The 19,921-nt window shown below is 44.0% G+C and overlaps 1 protein-coding gene across 2 annotated transcripts in view; it reads left to right on the top strand.

Moving 5' to 3' along the window:
• The first annotated feature begins 7,928 nt into the window (after positions 1-7,928).
• Positions 7,929-19,921, top strand: part of LOC131497926 (sterol 26-hydroxylase, mitochondrial) — a 33,201-nt gene continuing 21,208 nt past the window's right edge. Inside the window, exon 1 of one of the 2 annotated variants that reach the window (XM_058704654.1) lies at positions 7,929-8,529. In XM_058704654.1, the coding sequence (XP_058560637.1) occupies positions 8,266-8,529 (264 nt within the window). In that variant the 5' untranslated portion in view covers positions 7,929-8,265. Of the gene's footprint in view, positions 8,530-14,414; positions 14,475-19,921 lie in introns of those variants that run through there. The other variant, XM_058704663.1, reaches the window with a different exon arrangement.

The raw sequence follows: 19,921 nt of genomic DNA, 5'->3' as shown, positions 1-19,921 counted from the left end.
ATGACCTAAGCTGAAGCCTGACTTTCAATGGACTGAGCCACCCAGGTGCCCCTGAACTTTAGTTTTTCTTCCCTGGAGAAGGAGAATAAGGACCTCTAACTATTCAAGGAGACTGTGGTATTCAAATAAACAGCTGTGAGTAGGCAGGTTTTTTTTCTTTTTTAAGTTTATTTATTTATTTTGAGAGAGAGAGAGAGAGAGAGAGAGAGAGAGAGAGAGAGAGAGAGAGAATGAATCCCAAGTAGGCCTCGCAGTGTCAGCACAGAGCCCAATGTGAGGCTTGAACTCACAAATGGTGAGATCCTGACCTGGGTCAAAACCAAGAGTCGGACACTTAACCAACTGAGCCACCCAGGTGTCCCATGTCAGTAGTCTTTTTAAAAAGAGGCAGTATGTGGGAATGCAAGATGGTTCAGCCACTCTGGAAAACACTAGGGAGGTTCCTCAAAAAACTAAAAGTAGAACCACCCTACGACCCAGCAATTGCACTAGTAGGCATTTATCCAAGGGATACAGGTACGTTGTTTCGAAGGGACACATGCACCCCCATGTTTATAGCAGCACTGTCGACAATAGCCAAAGTATGGAAAGAGCCGAAATACCCATCGCTGGATGAATGGATAAAGAAGATGTGGTATATATATACAATGGAGTATTACTTGGCAATCAAAAAGAATGCAATCTTGCCATTTGCAACGACGTGGATGGAACTGGAGGGTATTATGCTAAGTGAAATTAGTCGGTCAGAGAAAGACAAAAATCATATGACTTCACTCATATGACTTCACTCATAATATAAAAACAGGGAGGGGGACAAAACATAAGAGACTCATAAATATGGAGAACAAACTGAGGGTTACTGGAAGGGTTGTGGGAGGAGGGATGGGCTAAATAGATAAGGGGCTTTAAGGAATCTACTCCTGAAATCAGTGTTGCACTATATGCTAACTAATTTGGATGGAAATTTAAAAAAATAAAAAAGAAAAAAAGAATAAAATAAAAAGAGGCAGTCTATGGATGCCTGGGTGGCTGAGTCGGTTAAGCGTTTGACTTCAGCTCAGGTCAGGATCTCACAGTTGGCAAGTTCAAGCCCAGCGTTAGGCTGACAGCTCAGAGCCTGGAGCCTGCTTCGGATTCTGTGTCTCCCTCTCTCTCTCTGCCTCTCCCCCGCTCATTCTACCTCTTTCCCTCTCTCTCTCTCTCTCTCTCTCAAAAATAAATACTTTTTAAAAAGAGGCAGTATATCAGTTGTCTCAGGCTGCTATTATAAAGTACCACAGACAGGGTGGCTTGACCAGCAGACATTTATTTTCTCACAGTTCTGGAGGCCAGAAGTCTGAGATTAAGGTGTCTGCGGGGTTGGTGTTTTCCTAAGACCTCTCACTTTTTGGCTCGTAGACATCCTCCTCAGGTGTCTTCACTTGGTTTCCTCTGTGTGTGTGTCTGTGTCCAAATCTCCCCATAAGGTCCTGTGAGTTTAGGGGCCATTCAACCTCGTCTCACCTCGATCACCTCTTCAAAGGCCCTATCTCCAAATATAGTCACATTCTGAGGTGCTGGGGGTTAAGACTTCAGCACGTGGATTTGGGGGTTCGATGATTCAGTCCATCACAAGCAGTATTTCAAATGGGACTGCATTAGCTCAGGAACAGGCAGAGAGAAGAGTGCGGCATAAAGCAGGGGGTGAAAACCAGCACACACACAGATTTTGTTTGCACTGATTAATCTGTTTATTAAAGCTGTAGGAGGTTTTCATATAAAAATTCAGATTTTGGGGGCTTCTCTTCTAAAATCTAAGAGTTCCAGGGGCACTTGGGTGGCTCAGTTGGTTAAGCGTCTGACTAGGCTCAGGTCATGAGCTCACGGTTCATGAGTTCCAGCTCCGTGTTGAGCTCTGTGCTGAGAGCTGGGAGGCCGGAGCCTGCTTCAGATTCTGTGTCTTCCTCTCTCTGTGCCCCTCCCCTGCTCACACTCTGTCTCTCTGTCTCTCTGTCTCTCTCTCTCAAAAATAAACATTAAAAAAAATATAAAAAATAAAAAACAAAATAAAATCTAAGAGTTCTAGCCACACCAGGCCTGTATTCCCACATGGCAACACTTGGCTGAAGCTGGGTGGTAGCTGCCCTGGGGCTGAATCCTGTAGTTGCCCCAATTCCCAGCACACCCCCCACCCCCTCATTGCCTATTCTGATCCCCAGCCTGGTCTGTTTCACCTAAAGTTGTTATGGCTTTTGGCCTCTGGGATGAAGAACAGAGAAACAGAAATAGATTCAAATGCATACTAGAAATGAAGAAAAAATGTATGTGATATTTCAAACCTATGGGGATACATTGTGTGGAAGAATTGACCATGCCATCCCATCCCCAATCGGAGGACAATTTTTTAATGTTTATTTATTTTGAGAGAGAGAGAGAGAGAGAGAGAGAGAGAGATACAGAGCATGAGTGGGGGAGGGACAGAGAGAGAGGGAAACACAGAATCCGAAGAGAGTTCCAGGCTCTGAGCTGTCAGCACAGAGCCTGATGTGGGGCTTGAACACACAGACCATGAGATCATGACCTGAGCTGAAGCTGGATGCTCAACCGACTGAGACACCCAGGCGCCCCATTTGGAGGACAATTGTTGACTTGAGTTTAAGGCAAGTGCTTTTCACCAGGTGTCAGAGAGTGCAGTCATTAAGAGCTAGTGTAGACCTTCTGTGATGCCAGTAGTTCTCCCAGACCCCAAGAAAGGCAGGAGAGAAACCAGTTGCTTTGTTCTTCAGCAGAATAATTGATGCTCACTCATTCTATTTAATTTAAAAGGAAATATTTTTGCTTCAATACGGTTTAGGCTGCACAAATTACAAAAGTAATTTGTCTAGAGTGAGATGCTTACTTTTACAGGTCAGCTGGTAGAGGAACCATGTCAGCAACCCTGGCGCCATGTTCGCTGGTGGGAATATTGTGAATAAAATAGGAACTGGAGGTTCTTCCTTCATCATCGGCCAAGAGCTGGGTGCCCACCCACCCTGTGCCTCTGGGACCATTGGCTGAAACTCAGGGTTGGATGAAAGTACCAAACTAAGACTCAGAACCTTTTCTGAAGAAAAGAATCCAGGCTCCTTGGGGAAGAGGTGGGGTTTTCCCAAGGAAGGGAAAGTAGAGTTTCTCCACTTCAACACTTGAAGAAGAGAATGCAAGAGGGACAATGAACAAACCCAGAGCTGCAGAACCCAGTTAGAAAGCTGTGGAAGAAGCATCTGAAGCACGGGGTCATGAAGGTCTAGGGCACCAGCTGCCTACCTTCGGGCAACTTGAAGGAGAACATTGGATTCTCCTATGTAGGGATTCCCCTCTGAAAATGTCCAAACTTGTTGCTAAAAAGTTTGGAAACATGTGCTGTATGGTGTTGGGAACACTAAAGAGGCAGAGTGGCGTGATATGAATGGGTATGTCCCTTCCCATATCCTCCTGGCCTCCAGTGAGGATGGAGAGTAACCTTGGGTAAACTGTACCTCTGAGCTGCAGGTGGTAATTGTAATATCAGAGGATGATCCAGAGACAGCTCCTGAAAGCTACATGGCACCAAAGGAATGTTCTGGAGTGAAATGGAAGATCAAATCTGCTAAGTCTTATAATTTAAAGGATGCTGCTCCCCCCAGATAGGAGATGGGGGCACCCCCAGCAAATTCCTGAGCTATTATTTAATAAATGATGTTGGAATAATTAGATGTTATTTAATTTAATAACAGTGGGATAATTAGATATGTTAACACCCCAGGTCAAACCGGAAACAAAAATTAATTTCAGATGGATTGACTTGCTAATTGTGAAAAAAAAAAAATACAGCATGTAAAAAACAAAGCTGTTAAATATAAGGTAAAGTATATGAAAGTTTTTCCCCCTAACAATCTTGGGATAGTCCCAAGCAAGATTTGACACCAAAAAGTCATTAAAGGAAAAATTGCCAGACTGGACCACACAGAAATGAACAAAAGATATCTTAAATACAGCCAAGATATAGGGAACAGATGACCAGGAGAAAATACTTGTAGTATATATAACAGAGAAAGGTTAATCTCCCAAAATAGGAAAAGAAGACCAACAAACTAATAAGAAAGAAAAAACAACAACAACAGGAAAAAGATGAAAGGATATAATTAAAGTCTTCATAGAAGAAATAGAACGGGTCCATAAGAATATGCATTTTTATGTCAATACTGCCCAAAGCAATCTATATATTCAATGCAATACCTATCAAAATAACACCAGCATTCTTCACAGAGCTAGAACAAACAATCTTAAAATTTGTATGGAACCAGAAAAGACCCCAAATGGCTGATGCAACCTTGAAAAAGAAAACCAAAGCTGGAGGCATCACAATCCCGGACTTCAGGGGCGCCTGGGTGGCGCAGTCGGTTAAGCGTCCGACTTCAGCCAGGTCACGATCTCGCGGTCTGTGAGTTCGAGCCCCGCGTCAGGCTCTGGGCTGATGGCTCGGAGCCTGGAGCCTGTTTCCGATTCTGTGTCTCCCTCTCTCTCTGCCCCTCCCCCATTCATGCTCTGTCTCTCTCTGTCCAAAAATAAAAAAAAAAATAAAAAAAATAAAAAAAATAAAAAAAAAAAAAAACAATCCCGGACTTCAAGCTGTATTACAAAGCTGTAATCATCAAGACAGTATGGTACTGGCACAAGAACAGACACTCAGATCAATGGAACAGAATAGAAAACCCAGAAATGGACCCATGAACATATGGCCAACTAATCTTTGACAAAGCAGGAAAGAATATCCAATGGAATAAAGACAGTCTCTTCAGCAAGTGGTGCTGGGAAAACTGGACAGCGACATGCAGCAAAATGAACCTGGACCACTTTCTTACACCATACACAAAAATAAACTCAAAATGGATGAAAAACTTAAACGTAAGACAGGAAGCCATCAAAATCCTCAAGTAGAAAGCGGGCAAAAACCTCTTTTACCTCGGCCGCAGCAACTTCTTACTTAACATGTCTCCAGAGGCAAGGGACACAAAAGCAAAAATGAACTATTGGGACTTCATCAAAATAAAAAGCTTCTGGGGTGCTTGGGTGGCTCAGTCGGTTGAGCGTCTGACTTCGGCTCAGGTCATGATCTCACAGCTCGTGAGTTCGAGCCCCATGTCGGGCTCTGTGCTGACAGCTTGGAGCCTGGAGCCTGATTTGGATTCTGTGTCTCCCTCTCTCTCTGCTCCTAACCCATCGCATCCTGTCTCTGTCTCAAAAATAAATAAACATTAAAAAATAAATAAAAATAAATAAAAATATTCTGCGCAGTGAAGGAAACAATCAGCAAAACTAAAAGGCAACCGATGGAACGGGAAAAGATATTTGCAAACGACATAACAGATAAAGGGTTAGTATCCAAAATCTATAAAGAACTTAGGAAACTCAACACCCAAAAAACAAATAATCTAGTGAAGAAATGGACAAAAGACATGAATAGACACTTCTCCAAAGAAGACATCAAGATGGTCAGCCGACACATGAAAAAATGCTCAACATCTCTCATCATCAGGGAAATACAAATCAAAACCACAGTGAGGTACCACCTCACACTTGTCACAATGGCTAACATGAACAACTCAGGCAACAACAGATGTTGGCGAGGATGCGGAGAAAGAGGATCTCTTTTGCGTTGTTGGTGGGAATACAAACTGGTGCAGCCACTCTGGAAACCAGTATGGAGGGTCCTCAAAAAATCAAAAATAGAACTACCCTACGATCCAGCAATTGCATTATTAGGTATTTATCCAAGGGATACAGGTGTGCTGTTTCAAAGGGGCACATGCACCCCAGTGTTTATAGCAGCCCTATCAACAATATCCAAAGTATGGAAAGAGCCCAAATGCCCATCAACAAATGAATAAAGATGTGGTATATATATATACAATGGAGCATTACTTGGCAATCAAAAAGAATGAAATCTTATCATTTGCAACTATGTGGATGGAACTAGAAGGTATTATGCTAAGAGAAATTAGTCAGAGAAAGACAAATATCTTATGACTCCACTCATATGAGTACTTTAAGATACAAAACAGATGAACATAAGGGAAGGGAAGCAAAAATAATATAAAAACAGGGAGGGGGACAAAACATAAGAGACTCTTAAATATGGAGAACAAACAGAGGGTTGCTGGAGGGGTTGTGGGAGGGAGAGATGGGTTAAATGGGTAAAGGGCATTAAGGAATCTACTCCTGAAATCATTGTTGCACTATATGCTAACTTGGATGAAATTTAAAAATAAATAAGTAAATTATAAAAAATGAAATGAAATGAAATGAAATGAAATGAAATGAAATAAAGTAAAAAAAATTTTAAGGGGTGCCTGGTGGCTCAGTCCATTAAGATACCCCACCACCGATTCTTGATTTTGGCTCAGGCCATGATCTCACAGTTCATGGGATCAAGCCCCAAGTCAGGCTCTGTGCTGACATCTCTTCTACTTGTTCTCTTGCTCTCTCTCAAAATAAAACACTAAAAAAATAATAAATAAATAAATAAATAAATAAATAAATAAATAAATAAATAACATTTTTAAAAGTTTATTTATTTATTGAGGAGCAGAGGGACAGAAAGAGAGACACAGAGAGAGAATCCCAGGCAGGCTCCACCCTCACCGTGGAGCCCTGCATGGGGCTCAATCTCACATACCTTGAGATCATGACCTAAGCCGAAATCAAGAATCAGTGGTGAGGTGCCTGAGTTGGGCTCTGTGCTGACAAATCAGAGCCTGGAGCCTGCTTTGGATTCTGTGTCTCCCTTTCTCTGCCCTCCCCAGCTCGTGCTATGTCTCTCTCTCTCTCTCTCAATCCCTCAAAAATAAATAAACATTAAAAAGAATTCAATGGGCAGATTTAACGGTAGGTTAGACACAGCTGAATAGAGAAGAGAAAAAAGGATTTAAAAAATGCAGAAAAGTGGGTGAAAGACAGGAAGGATCAGTCAGAAGGTCTAACATATGTATAATCTGAAGTCCTAGGAGAGAGATGGAAAAACAGATTAGGGTAGAAGAAATGTTTGAACAGATAATGTCAGAAAAACTCCCAAACTGATGAAAGATTTTCAGTCGCAGATTGAAGAAACTCTATGTCCCCTAAAGGGATAAATAAAAATAAATCCCCATGTAGCCACCTTAGCTGACCCTCTAATTGTTGCCCCTTTGAACCTAATGTGCCCTTTCTCCTTCTGGCTCTTTATAAAAAAAAAAACACACCCAATTCTTCCAGTGTTCTTAGAACAAGCCTTACCATCCTGCTGGTTCTCTCACTAATGGGTTGCATAATCTTTGACCTGTGTTTATTTTATATTTGTACGAACCATGTTTTTAACGTTTTGAAATAGAAATAACTTTTCAATATACTTTGAATATATGTGAAACAATCTTTCTTATTGGCAGTATTTTCTATACTGCTTTATTCTTTTTTACCTTATTAAAAAATAATTCTGGTTGCAGTCACTAAATCTGGGCTCAACCTGCACTTTGAAAAACCCTGCCTTGGCAGATTTAGGAGTGTGCGCGTTGGGGGTTGGGGGCGGGGGTAGAATTGCATTAACAACCCCTTAATATTTAAATTTGTTTGCCAGTTTGGCTTTCACCCTCCAGGAATCAGATGACCTTGGATTTGGGACGGGATTTCTTTTCTTTCTTTCTTTTCTTCTCTTTTCTCTAGTGGCTGGGCGCTCGGACAACCAGCGGGCGCATAGGAAAAGCCAGTGGCCGGTTTAATCTCAGCAGCCTGTTCCAGCTCCCGGGGAAGGGAGGACAGCTGGGGCGATGGCGCCCTGGGGTGGCCAACCCGCAGGTCAGACGACGGCCAGTCTCACTCACTGGGTGGGGCTTCCGAGAACTTTGTTCTACTGCGAACCAAAGTACGGTCCAGAGAACTTCAAGTTCTCGCTGAGAGTCCGCGAGAGAGCAAGGTGGGGAGTCGCGGCATTGGCGGCCACGGTCGGGGCTCGGGCGGTCTCCGTATATCCCCCGGGACAGCCTCCGCGGCGGCGTGGGCCGGCCCCTCCCCTGGGCCTCAGGCTCACGGCTGGAGGAGGTGGCTTCTGTGCGTCTGTTAGGTCCTGTTGGAGAGACTCAGGACCGCGAGGGAAAGTGAGTGGTAAGGGGCCTGGCCAGCCTGCGTCCTGCCTACCCGGCGGCTGGCGCCTTGACCCCGCCCCCTTGGGATTGATCTCTGAGCGGGTTCCAGGCGCTCTTCACTCGCGGTCCAAAGACGCGGGCGGCGCGGGCCATGGATCGCGTGGCTGCGTTGAGGGGCGCGAGGCTGCGGTGGGCGCTGCTGGGGACGCGGGTGGCTCTCCCTGGCCTTTGCCCGCACGGGGCCAGAGCCAAGGCCGCGATCCCCGCCGCCGTCTCGGCCACCGCCGAGACTCCTGGAAACGGGCCTGGCGACCGGAGGCTGCGGACCCTGGAGGAGATTCCGGGGCCGGGGCAGCTGCGCAGTTTCTTCCAGCTGTTAGTGCAAGGCTACGTTCTGCACTTACACAAGCTCCAGGTAACCGAGCGGGGGCGGGGGCGGGGCGGGGGAGAGGGTGGGGGCTCGCGACTGGGGGGTGGGGGTGAGCACAAGGATAAAGAAGCTGGAGATGGGGACACGTTGGACCAAAAGTGAAGGACACGAGAATTTAGCTCAGGACCGACTGGAGCTATGGTCATAGACTGGAAATCTGTAGGGATTATGTGCGAAGGGTAGACAGAACCCTGTGAACCGAAATGAATAAGTCTCTGAGTGGTATGAATCAGGAGGGCACCAGGGAGGAGGGGACTTGGGAGGCCAGGTTTGGAATGAACAGGGGTAGGGGTGCCTGGGTGGCTCAGAGAGTTAAGCACCTGACTTCAGCTCAGGTCATGACCTCTGGGTTCGTGGGTGTGAATCCCTTGCTGGGCTTTGTACTGACAGCTGGGAGCCTGGAGACTGCTTTGGATTCAGTGTCTCCCTCTCTCTCTGCCCCTCCCCTGCTTTCACTCTGCCTCTCTCTCTCTCTTAAAAATAAACATTAAATTTTTTTTTTTTTTAAATAAAATGAACAGGGGTTGAGAGAGGAGAGAACTGTCTTGGTAACATTACTTGGTAATGTAAGGGTATAAGCTGCCAGATGTGGTGGCACAATGACTGTTTACTTGTGTGGTGATGTTGGCGACCACAGACTTCTTCCAAAGGAAATGGATTCTGGAGGATTATGGTCGTCAAGCAATTCGCAGGATAGATTTTTCCACAGAGAGAAAAATGTCACTTCTCGAGTGAAAGCAAAATCATAGACATTAAGGAAAAGGAACATTTGTTTAAATTAAGGAATCCAGTAAGAAGAGTTTATTCAGTGAAATGCACATGTGGAGGCAGATAACCCACTCTGGATGGACAGAGATGGGAAAACCCGATGTTGGCTAAGTTGGAAGAGTTTTAGGAAATGAACTGAAGAGATTCACCTCAGATCTGTCTTCCTAATGACTATGAAAAAATATAAACATGTCCACTCTGCTCCAGGCATGTTTCCAAGTGCTGGGATTCATTGAGAGGTGACCAGTGCCCTCAGTGCTGAGCTGGAAGCTTATACCCTAGGGTTTATGTGCTCCTTTGGGGGAAGAGGGAGAGAGGGAAGTGAACAGATCAATAAACAGCTAATTTGAGGCAGAGAACTTGAGTGCCCTGAGAGGAGAAGCCTGCCCAGGGTTGGTGATTGGGTGGCACCTTTGATTCATTTATTTGCTCTCCAGGCACATGTGTGGTCATCAGTGATTGGCAGGACGAGTGGGCAGGCCTTTGGCCGGGCTGGTGAACAGGCTGGTTACCATGTCCCTGTGCTGGGCAGTAGTCAGAAACTCAGAAGAGCTCTGGGCACTGGGGATAGGACAGGTCTTTGAGGAGGGCCATGAAGGTCAGACAAAGGGCCCTGGTTCCTCGGAGGGGCCATGGTGGGCTCTTGAGCAGGCACGGGGTGAAGATGGCCTCTAGGGGGCACTGTCGAGGTTATGGTGTGTGCAGTAGGATGGATTAGACAGGATTGGTAGAGAGGGCCTCTGGGGACAAAGGATCGGGTGTGGCGGTATCTGAGGCACCCTCCAGACAAAGCTGGACAGGGAGTTGAGGATGAGGGTGAAAATGGCTATGAGGGCTTGATGTGCTTGCAGTGCTTAGCTCTTGTTTCTTAGATTTGGTGGGCAGGTCACAAGACTCATAGAGCTGGTTAAAAAATCATTCCTTCTGGGCTCAGCCTTAAGATACCAAGTAAGCTGAGAAACCAGAGTTCTGTAAACTTTTCCTGCTTGATTTAACCTCTAGAAATAGGAGAGGCCCAGTGAATGCCCTAAGGGTGGCGACTAAGGATTCCTCCTCATTTCATAGGGAGAGTTTACTGGAAGGTTTTGCTGAGGATTATCTCTAGAGCAGTAACTACCAAAGAAATTCTAGACCACCCTAGGAGGTGGAGGAGGAAGAGGAGAAAGCCAGGAATGTGTAGCCTTTTATTATTATTATTTTTTAATGTTTATTTATTTTTGAGAGAGAGAGAGAGCGCGCGCGGGAGAGACACAGAATCTGAAGGGAGGATTCTCCCAGGGCTCTAACTCACAAACTGAGAGATCATGACCTGAGCCAGAAGTAGGATGCTTAACTGACTAAGCCATCCAGGCGCCCCAGGAATGTGTAGCCTTTTAAAGGAGCAGCCAGGGCTAGGATTTTGGAGAGTCCCCTGGGTCCTGCCCTGTATCCCAGAGATCTGGAGTCACATGAACCTTCCCAGGGCACTGGTGGAAATTATACTAGCCCTTCCCATTACATGTGACTGGTGTGAGTTAATAAAGAGTGAAAGCCTGCGCATCTATAAAACCCTGTTAATACCCCTATTGAGAAGGAGGATACATTTCAGTGACCCATTTTGTATCAGTTCAGATTTGTTTGGTTGCCTATCACAGTGGCTTAAACGATAAAGTAGCTTTATTGGTTCATATAACCAAAAAGTCTAATAGTTGGATGCCCTACAGCTATATAGCCTGGTCTAGAGATTGATGAGATCATCAAAGCTATAGTTTTGCTTTTCTGCAGTTCTCTTGGCTCTGCTGCCTTGCAAAAGTTAGTTGACTGGCCTGGGTTAATTGCCTGTCTCTGAACCCATCATAGTGGCCATTGACATACTCTAATTAGCTTAGACACATGTAGGCTCACCTCTAAAGCTGGGGTTGGGGTCCCTCCCACCTCAACCAGGTGAGCGCTGCACAAAGCAGAGCAGTTGAAGTTGATATAAAGGCAGCTGACCATAATATCCCCTCGGCACTCTCGACTGTCGGGTCGAAACTGCATATCACACACAAAAATAATAAAGTCAGCTCAGGAGAGCATTGTAGGACTTAAGGGAGTGGAGTAGGGACTGGGACATGTGAAAATCGTGCTAGTCCATAAATGCAGTTCCCTTCTCTTTCTTAAAGAAAATAATATCAAGAGTGCTAGCAAAATGAAATGTGAACATATGTTAAATTTATATGTAAACTTATGTTAAGTTGATGTCTTTCAAAGATGGGGACCCAGAGACTGGTGAGATCAGTCATCTATTCTGTAGCTCTTATTGCAGACTGCCTTCATGTGCCCATAATTGTCATTTCATGTGTCATGTTTCTTTCTCTCTCTCTTTTTAATGTTTATTTATTTATTTTTGAGATAGAGAGAGTGAGCGGAGTAGGGGCAGAGAGAAAAGGAGAGAGAGAAACGCAAGCAGGCTCCACACTCTCAGCCCAGAACCTGACGTGAGGTTCAAACTCATGAAATGTGGGATCATGACCTGAGCTGAAATCAAGAGTCAGATGCTTAACTGACTGAGCCACTCAGGTGCCCCTCTCTTTTTTTATAGTTACAATTTTTTTCTTGTGATGTCTTTTTTAAAAAAGTTTATTTATTTTAATTAATTAATTTAGAGAGCATGAGCGGCGGAGGGGCAGAGAGAGAGGGAGAGAGAGAATCCCAAGCAGGCTCCACACTGTCAACTCGGAGTCCAATGAGGGGCTCTAATCCATGAACTGTGAGATCATGACCTGAGCTGAGATCAGGAGTCAGACGCTTAACCGACTGAGCCACCCAGGTACCCCTCTTGTGGTAACTCTTAAGATCTCTCTTAGAGACTCTTAAATACAGAGGACAAACTGAGGGTTGCTGAAGGAGGGGGTGGGGGGTGGATTAAATGGGGGATGGGAATTAAGGTGAGTATTTTTCAGGATGAGCACTGGGTGTCATATGTAAGAGACGAATGACTGGATTCTACTCCTGAAGCCAAAACGACACTGTATGTTAACTAAATTTAAATTAAATTAATAATAAAAAAAAAAGAAAGTGAAAAGACAGTCCATAGAATGGGAGGAAATATTTGCAAATCATGTATCTGATAAAGAACTTGGGTCCAGAATATATAAGAACTTATACAGTTCAATAATAAAATAACTAATTCAATTTTTTAAATGAAAGCAGTATTGGAATAGGCATTTCTCCAAAGAAGGTATATAAATGGCTTAAAAGCACATGGAAAAATGATCTATATCATTAGCCACTAGAGGGATGCAAATAATAACCAGAAGAGGGGTGCCTGGGTGGCTCAGTCAAGCATCCAACTTCAGCTCAGGTCATGATCTTGCTGCTACCAGTGCAGAACCCACTCCGGATCCTCTCTCTCTCCCATTCTCTCTGCCCCTCCCCCACCCTCAAAAATAAATTTTAAAAACATAAAAAAGAGATCTACTCTCTTAGGAACTTTTAAATATACAATACCGTACTAATAATTATAGCCACCATGCTGAACATTACATCCCCGGGACTCACTTATTTTCTGTCTGCACTTTTTTGTCTTTTGACCCCCTTCACCCATTTTCCTTACTCCCACCCGCCTCCTCTGGCAACCACCAATCTGTTCTCTATATCTATGAGTTCGGTTTTGGTTTGTTTTGTTTTTAGATTTCACATGGAAGAGAAGGATCAGTCAAAATTTGTCTCTCTCTGATTTATTTCACTTAACATAATGCCCTCAGGGTCAATCCATGTTGTCCTAAGTGGCAAGATTTCCTTCTTTTGTGTGGCTGAATAATGTTCCACTGTATATATACCACAATTTCTTTTTTTTTTAATTAAAATTTTTTTTAATGTTTATTTTTGAGAGAGAGACAGACAGACAGCCTGAGAGAGAGAGGGGCAGAGAGAGAGGGAGACACAAAATCCAAAGCAGGCTCCAGGCTCTGAGCTGTCAGTACAGAGCCCAATGTGGGGCTCGAACCCACGAACCCATGACCTGAGCCAAGGTCCGACACTTAACCCACTGAGCCACCCAGGCGCCCCTATAGTACAATTTATCAATTCATTCATCAGTGGACACTTAGGTTGATTCCAGGTCTTGGCTATTGTAAATAATGCTGCAGCGAACTTGGGGGTGCTTATATCTTTTTGAGTTAGTGTTTTTGTTTTCTTTAAATAAATACCCACAGTAGAATTGCTGGATCATAGGGTAGTTTTGTTTTTGTTTGTTTGTTCTTTTGTTTTTTAAAAAATATTTTTATTTATTTTTGAGAGAGAGAGAGAGATAGAGAGCAAGCAGGGGAGGGGCAGGGAGAGGAAGACACAGAATCGGAAGCAGGCTCCAGGCTCTGAGCTGTCAGCACAGAGCCCAACGTGGGGCTCGAACTCGTGAACGGTGAGATCATGACGTGGGCCAAAGTCAGATGTTCAATCGACTGAGCCACGCAGCTGCCCCAAGAGTAGTTTTATTTGTAATTTTTTGAGGAACCTCCACACTGTTTCCCACAGTGGCTGCACCAGTTTGCATTCCCACTGAGAGTGCACAAAGGTTCCCTTTTCTCCACATCCTCACCAACACTTGTTGTTTCTTATTCTTTTGATGTCCATCTTAACAGGTATGAGGTGATATCTCATTGTGGTTTTGATTTGCATTTCCCTGATGATTTTTGACGTTGGGCATCTTTTCACGTACGTGTTGGCCACTTGTATGTTTTCTGTGGAAAAATATCTATATGGATTTTCTGCCCATTTTTTAGTCAGATTGTTTTCATGGATATTTTCTACTGTCTTTTTAGTTTCTATTTATTTCCACCCTGATGTTTGTTATTTTTCTCCTTTCTACTAACTTTGGGGTTAGTTTGTTATTCCTTTCCTAGTTTCTTGAGGTGTAAAGTTAGGTTGCTTATCTGAGATCTTTCTTGTTTCATAATGTAGGCATTTATCACTCCGAACTTCTCTCTTAGAATTACTTTTGCTGCACTCCATAAATTATGGCTTTTACCACTCTTCCCACACCCCCCCCCCCCCCGCCCTTTCCCTGAAGCCTGCAATCCCGCTCTCCACTGATATCAGCATCAAAGGCCAGATGACCTGGGACCTTCTGAACGTGGCAGGCTTTGTTCTGCCCAATGCAGAAGACATATCGTTTCCAGCTCTGGCAGCTCCAGCACCAGGTCAGCCTCCCTGCTTGGCTGTGGCTTGGCTGGCAGCATGAACAGCCCCATGGTGACTGTGGGAAGGGATGGTGTCTGGGCGCCCCCTCCTGCTTGGTGTTTTTTCAGCTCAGTCTTATGCGTGTACCGCTGCTGCATCAGTGTCCCTAAAGCATGTTTGGTTCCCCTGCTCAGGAATCTCCACAGGACCTGGGGAATCAGCATTGAACTCCTCACAGGGATGTTCAAGGCCCCAGCCTCCTTTTCCCAGGCACCCCTTCTCCCTTTCCATTTTGATATGCTGTATTTTCCATTTTCATTTGTCTTTAGATATTTTTTTGATTTTCTCTTCTGATCTCTTCTTTGACCCCACGATTATTCAGTAGCATGTTGTTTAATCTCCACATATTTATGAATTTTCCAGGTTTTTCTTTTTTTGTAATTGATTTCTAGTTTCATACCACTGTGGTGAGAAAAGATCCTCCATACGATTTTACTCTTCTTAAATTTGTTAAGACTTGTTTTGTGGCCTATCATGTGATCTAGCCTGGAGAATGTTTCATGTTCACTTGAGAAGAATGTGTATCCTGCTGCATTTGGATGGAATGTTCTGTATATGTCTCTTAAGTCCATCCGGTCTATTGTGTCACTTAAGGCCAATATTTCCTTATTGATTTTCTGTCTCGGTGGTCTGTCCACTGATGAAAGTGGGGTATCAATTTCCACTACTGTTACTGTGTTGCTCCCTGTTTCTCCCTTTAGATCTGTTAATATTTGCTTTACATATTTAGATGGCACATGTTTCATGCCATCACCTGTTTATATGGCTTAGAGGCTGGGCTGGTAAGTTCTGAGGGCTGGGCCTGTGTCTTTCCCACCTCTGTGCCCTCCAGTGCCAGATACAGTCCTCGGTACAGGGAAGGTTCTTACTAATGTTTGATAAAATAAATAAATAAATAAATAAATAAATAAATAAATAAATGTCATGTACCGGCCAAAGGGCTGTGAGTGGTACCAAGCAGTGATTCCATCAGGTGATAAACTTTGTGAGACTCTCCTTAGCTCTTTGGTCTGGGTTGTTTGACATAAGATCGAGTGAAAAGACAGTAAGGGCGGTGGGCCGACTGAGTCAGCCTCACTATTCAGGTCTCAACTTTTCGAGTTCAGAAACTATATTTTATCAGCAAATTGAACATGGGCAGACTATTAGGGACTGACCAACATTGGCCAAACCCACAGAAACAAATTGTGGACTGGAGTGCCCACGGTTTATTTACTGAAGAAGTCAGCCCTCTCGGGAATCATAATACTCCATCACATAGAAACCCCCTATTCTAATGATCTATTGCTGCATAACAAGCTATCCCAAAATATAATGGCTTAAAACAACATTTTGGTACACTCATGATTTTATGGGTCAGGAATTTGGGCAGTGCACATCAGAAGTGACTTATCTCAGCTTCCCAAGGGAGCAGGGCTTCAGTTTGAATGGCTGGATATGGCTGGGATGGCTCGAGTGGGGCCATGTTTCTGTTCAGAAACTAAATTTGTTTCCATGGCTTCCTCAGTGTTTCCCCATGTCACATCTCCTGGGACTGGAATTTCCAAGATGGCTTCTTCAGTTGCATGTTTGGTGCCTGGCCTGGTTTGACCAGATCAGCTAAGCATCTCTCTCTCTTTCCATGTGGCTAGTTTGGGCTTCCTTACACCATGGTGGTCTCTGGATGATCAGACTTCTTATGGGGTCCTGGCTTTCCCCAAAGTGAATGTTCCAAGGGAAAGAAAGTGCAAGTTGCCAGTTTCTTAAGGCCTCGGCCCGAAAACTGGCACAGCATCATTTCTACTGTATTCTACCCATCAGAGCAGGTACAGAGCCCACCTAGATTCTAGAGGAGAAGATGTAGACCTCACCTCTTAATGGGAAGGATGTCAAAGAATCTGTGGCCGTCTTTAATCCACTGCCCGCTCTTCCTAGGATCCAGGTACCTAGGGAGAAAAAGTAGTACCTGCATTAGTGGACTGCTTAGTATGCAGAGACCCCAGAACTGAAAGAGTGGAATTGTACGGAAGGAAATTTCATCTAGGCCTTGGAGAAACCTGGTTGAATGTGCTTCTCTGGTGCCTGTCCATTAGATTAAGTATCTCTCTCTTGAAAGATAAATGCTGCCAAATTCTCGCTGTTTGACTTCCCTCTTCTGGGTTTTGTAACAACCCCTCCCATTCTGTTAACACATTCTTTCTTCAGTTTGGCTAATACCATTGATTAGATGGATTTTCTGCCCCAGTACTCATGTTACCATCCAGCCCTTCGGAGATTGTCCTCTAGTTACCTTTTTTTGGCTTTCAGTCTCATCTGGAAGACATTATGGTAGTCCTTGAGACTATGACAAAATTGGATGTACTGCCTTTAAGCCTCAGGGTTGGGAACTGAAACCGGGTATTAAGGTCAAAAGTGTGAATCATACCACCTTAGCAACTGCACTGTTAGAATTTTTATCTTACAGATAAAATTCTGTGGTCAAAGAGAATACCGAATATTCAAAGTAGCAGGATCTCTGATTGGGAAAGATTAGAATGACTTACATGTCCCATTAAGGGTCTAATTGATTATAGTGTCTTCATCTGGTGGAATTTATGCAACCACCAAAAAGAACAGGGGCAGCTCTATGGGTATTAATATAATTGCTTGCTAAGAGATGGGAAGAAAGTGAGACCCAAAATGGTATTATATGCCATCATTTGTGGATGAAGGGGGAATGTGAGATATACATGCATATATATGTTTAGTAGGTACATGAAATAGCTCTGGGAGGACACACAAGGAATCGGCAATAATGATTGCCTCTGTGTGATGGTTTCTTGGAGTCTGAAGATGAGAGTTAGGAGGAAGTCTTATCTTTTATTGCAGGACTGCTCTGGACCTCCACCAGGTTTTCTCTGGCATCACCCTGCCCAGGCACAGTTTGCCAACTTTTGGGTCCTTTTGTTTACTTTTTCACTGTTTTGAATTTTAACAGTGTGCATGTATGTATTACCTATTAATTTTTTTTAAAAAAACCACGAGAGCCAAAGAATGGAAAGCAGGAGGTAAATGCAAGGCTGACCAAGTGCTTCCTGGTCTCGCATGATATTTTGAGGTCTTCCGATGGCCTTTTCCCTTGTACCCTTGTTTGGCTCTGGGTCCTTACTTTCGATTTCCACCTGTGTGCCTACATCTTCTTTCTAGTTCTGCGTCACCTGCTGATCGTGCAGTCCTTGTTCTTTGAATGCCCTCATTGTTTCACCTGAGACTCGTCCATTTTGTGGGCAGAGTGCCCTCAACATACTACGGTTTTCCTCTGGGTGTGTGAGGGGTGTAAGTGGGGGGTGGGCAGTGTTTCTGTTTCCCTGACGGCCTCTCTGAGGGTGTCCCAGGCAATGCTTTTTCATGGATCACCCTGTATCCTCAGCCCATTGTTTCTCTACGAGTGCAAAATCAGAGGGAAATTCTTACTGTCCTATGGTCTGGTACATGTTTTAGTAACTTATGACAGTTCTGTCTTCTTACATAAAACCAGACATTTTTATGATGATTGAAGTAAGGGCTACACGCATGCACAACATTTTTTTTGTGGCTTTGTTTGTAAAATCAAAAATTCAGAAACCTGTTAAATACCCATAAGCAGGATAAATAAATTGTGATATAGTCATACAATGGAACAATATACAACAGTCATAATAAATGCACAAGCTCTTAATGTATCAATAAAGAACTCAAAAACAAGGTTGAAGGACACCTGGGTGGCTCAGTCAGTTAAGCGTCCGATTCTTAATCTCAGCTCAGATCTTGATCTCAGGATCGTGAGTTCGAGCCCCGCCTTGGGCTCTGCACTGGGCATGAAGCCTACTTAAAAAACAAACAAAAACCCAAAAGTCTCAAAACAGCAAGGTTGAGTATAGAATGATAGGTACAGTAGAATACTATTTCTGTAAATTAAAAACCACACCAAAAATACTATAAGCTGTCATTGGACACCTATATATACAATAAAATTATATAAACATTGACAGAAAGGATACACTTCTGATTCAGGATAGTGGTTGTCCTGGGGAGGGAGGGCAAAGGGAAGGACAAGAAAGGAACTTGGAAATATTTTCCTTTTGGAAAAAGATTTGAAACAAATATGACAAATATTAACAGTTCTCTTCATTTGAGTGCGTGGGTGCATGTGCATTTATAATGTTATTTTCTTTAACTCTCCACATTAAAATATTCATAATAACAAATAAAGTAATCCTGCTCATCCTAAGTCCAAATAGTGCCCCTGGGCTGGTCTGATCTTGGAGGAGATCATTCAAGGCAAGGTTGAGAGCTAGGAGAACCTGGGAATGCTGTTAATTATTTAGCACCTTCTGTCTCCCGGAAATGTGAATTCCACTTGTGTGAGGGGGTTGGGGCTAAATTCTCCATGACGCTTTGACAGCACTGAGACATGACGGTCCCAGCGGGGTTCCTCTTCACCTTTGACTCTGAGTGGGCCTTCTTTCTGACCATCTGCCAGTGTAGGCAAAGGAGTGGCCCGTGCCTAGAGTTACCTCTCTCCCTCTGTTTATCCAACTGATGGCCCGCCAACTTTTAGGGGCAGGTTTAGTGACGCTGGCAAAACAGTACGTGAGGTTTGTGAGTTTACTTTTGTCCTTGGCGCTATTTACTTGCTGTTTGAGTGTTTGTTGTGTTTTTGGTTTGCTTGTTTTGTGTTTTGTTTTTAGTTTTTGCCGTGCTGAGAGCCTCCCTAAGGAGTCTACCAGTCACTAAACTAAACAGGCCACTAAGTAGGAAAATAGAACCTTGCAATGCGGTATCACTTTTTTCCAGGGGAGATTTTAGTGTTTTGTTTTGTTTTTTTCTTGTAACAGCTTTTTTGAGATATAATCGCATGCCATAGAATCCACCCTGATGAACAACTAAACGGCTTTTAGTATATTCGCAGACTTGTGCAACCATTACCACATCAATTTTCAAATGTTTCCGTTGCCCCGGAAGGAAACCTCGTGCTCTTTAGCACCGCCGGGGCCTCATTCCCTCATCAGCCCCTGGCAACCATTAATCTATCCTCTGCCTCTGTGGATTTGCCTGTTCTGGATACTTCGTATAAATGGGCTCATTGAATACGTGCTCTACTGTGAAAAGCTTCCTCCAGTTAGCGTGACGTCTTCACGGTTCATCCATGTTGTAGCACGTGAGCATCAGTACTTTGTTCCTTTTTATGGCTGACTAATATTCCACGGTGGGGATATGCCACAATGTGTTCCTCCACTCTTCGGTTGAGGGAGGTTTGTGTAGTTTCCGCTTTTCGGCTCAGTGTTGCTTTCGAGTTTTCAAGGTGCCCACAGCTGTCAAAGGTAGGCATAGCGGACATGAGTTAGAGTGGTGAAAACAGGTTTTATTCAGTAGTGGCTGTCAGGAGGGGAAGGAGATAAACTCCATT

Source organism: Neofelis nebulosa, chromosome 2 (assembly GCF_028018385.1).
Source record: "Neofelis nebulosa isolate mNeoNeb1 chromosome 2, mNeoNeb1.pri, whole genome shotgun sequence".
Taxonomy (NCBI): domain Eukaryota; kingdom Metazoa; phylum Chordata; class Mammalia; order Carnivora; family Felidae; genus Neofelis; species Neofelis nebulosa.
Note: the sequence above shows the minus strand (reverse complement) of the source record. Positions and strands in the feature narration are given on the sequence as shown.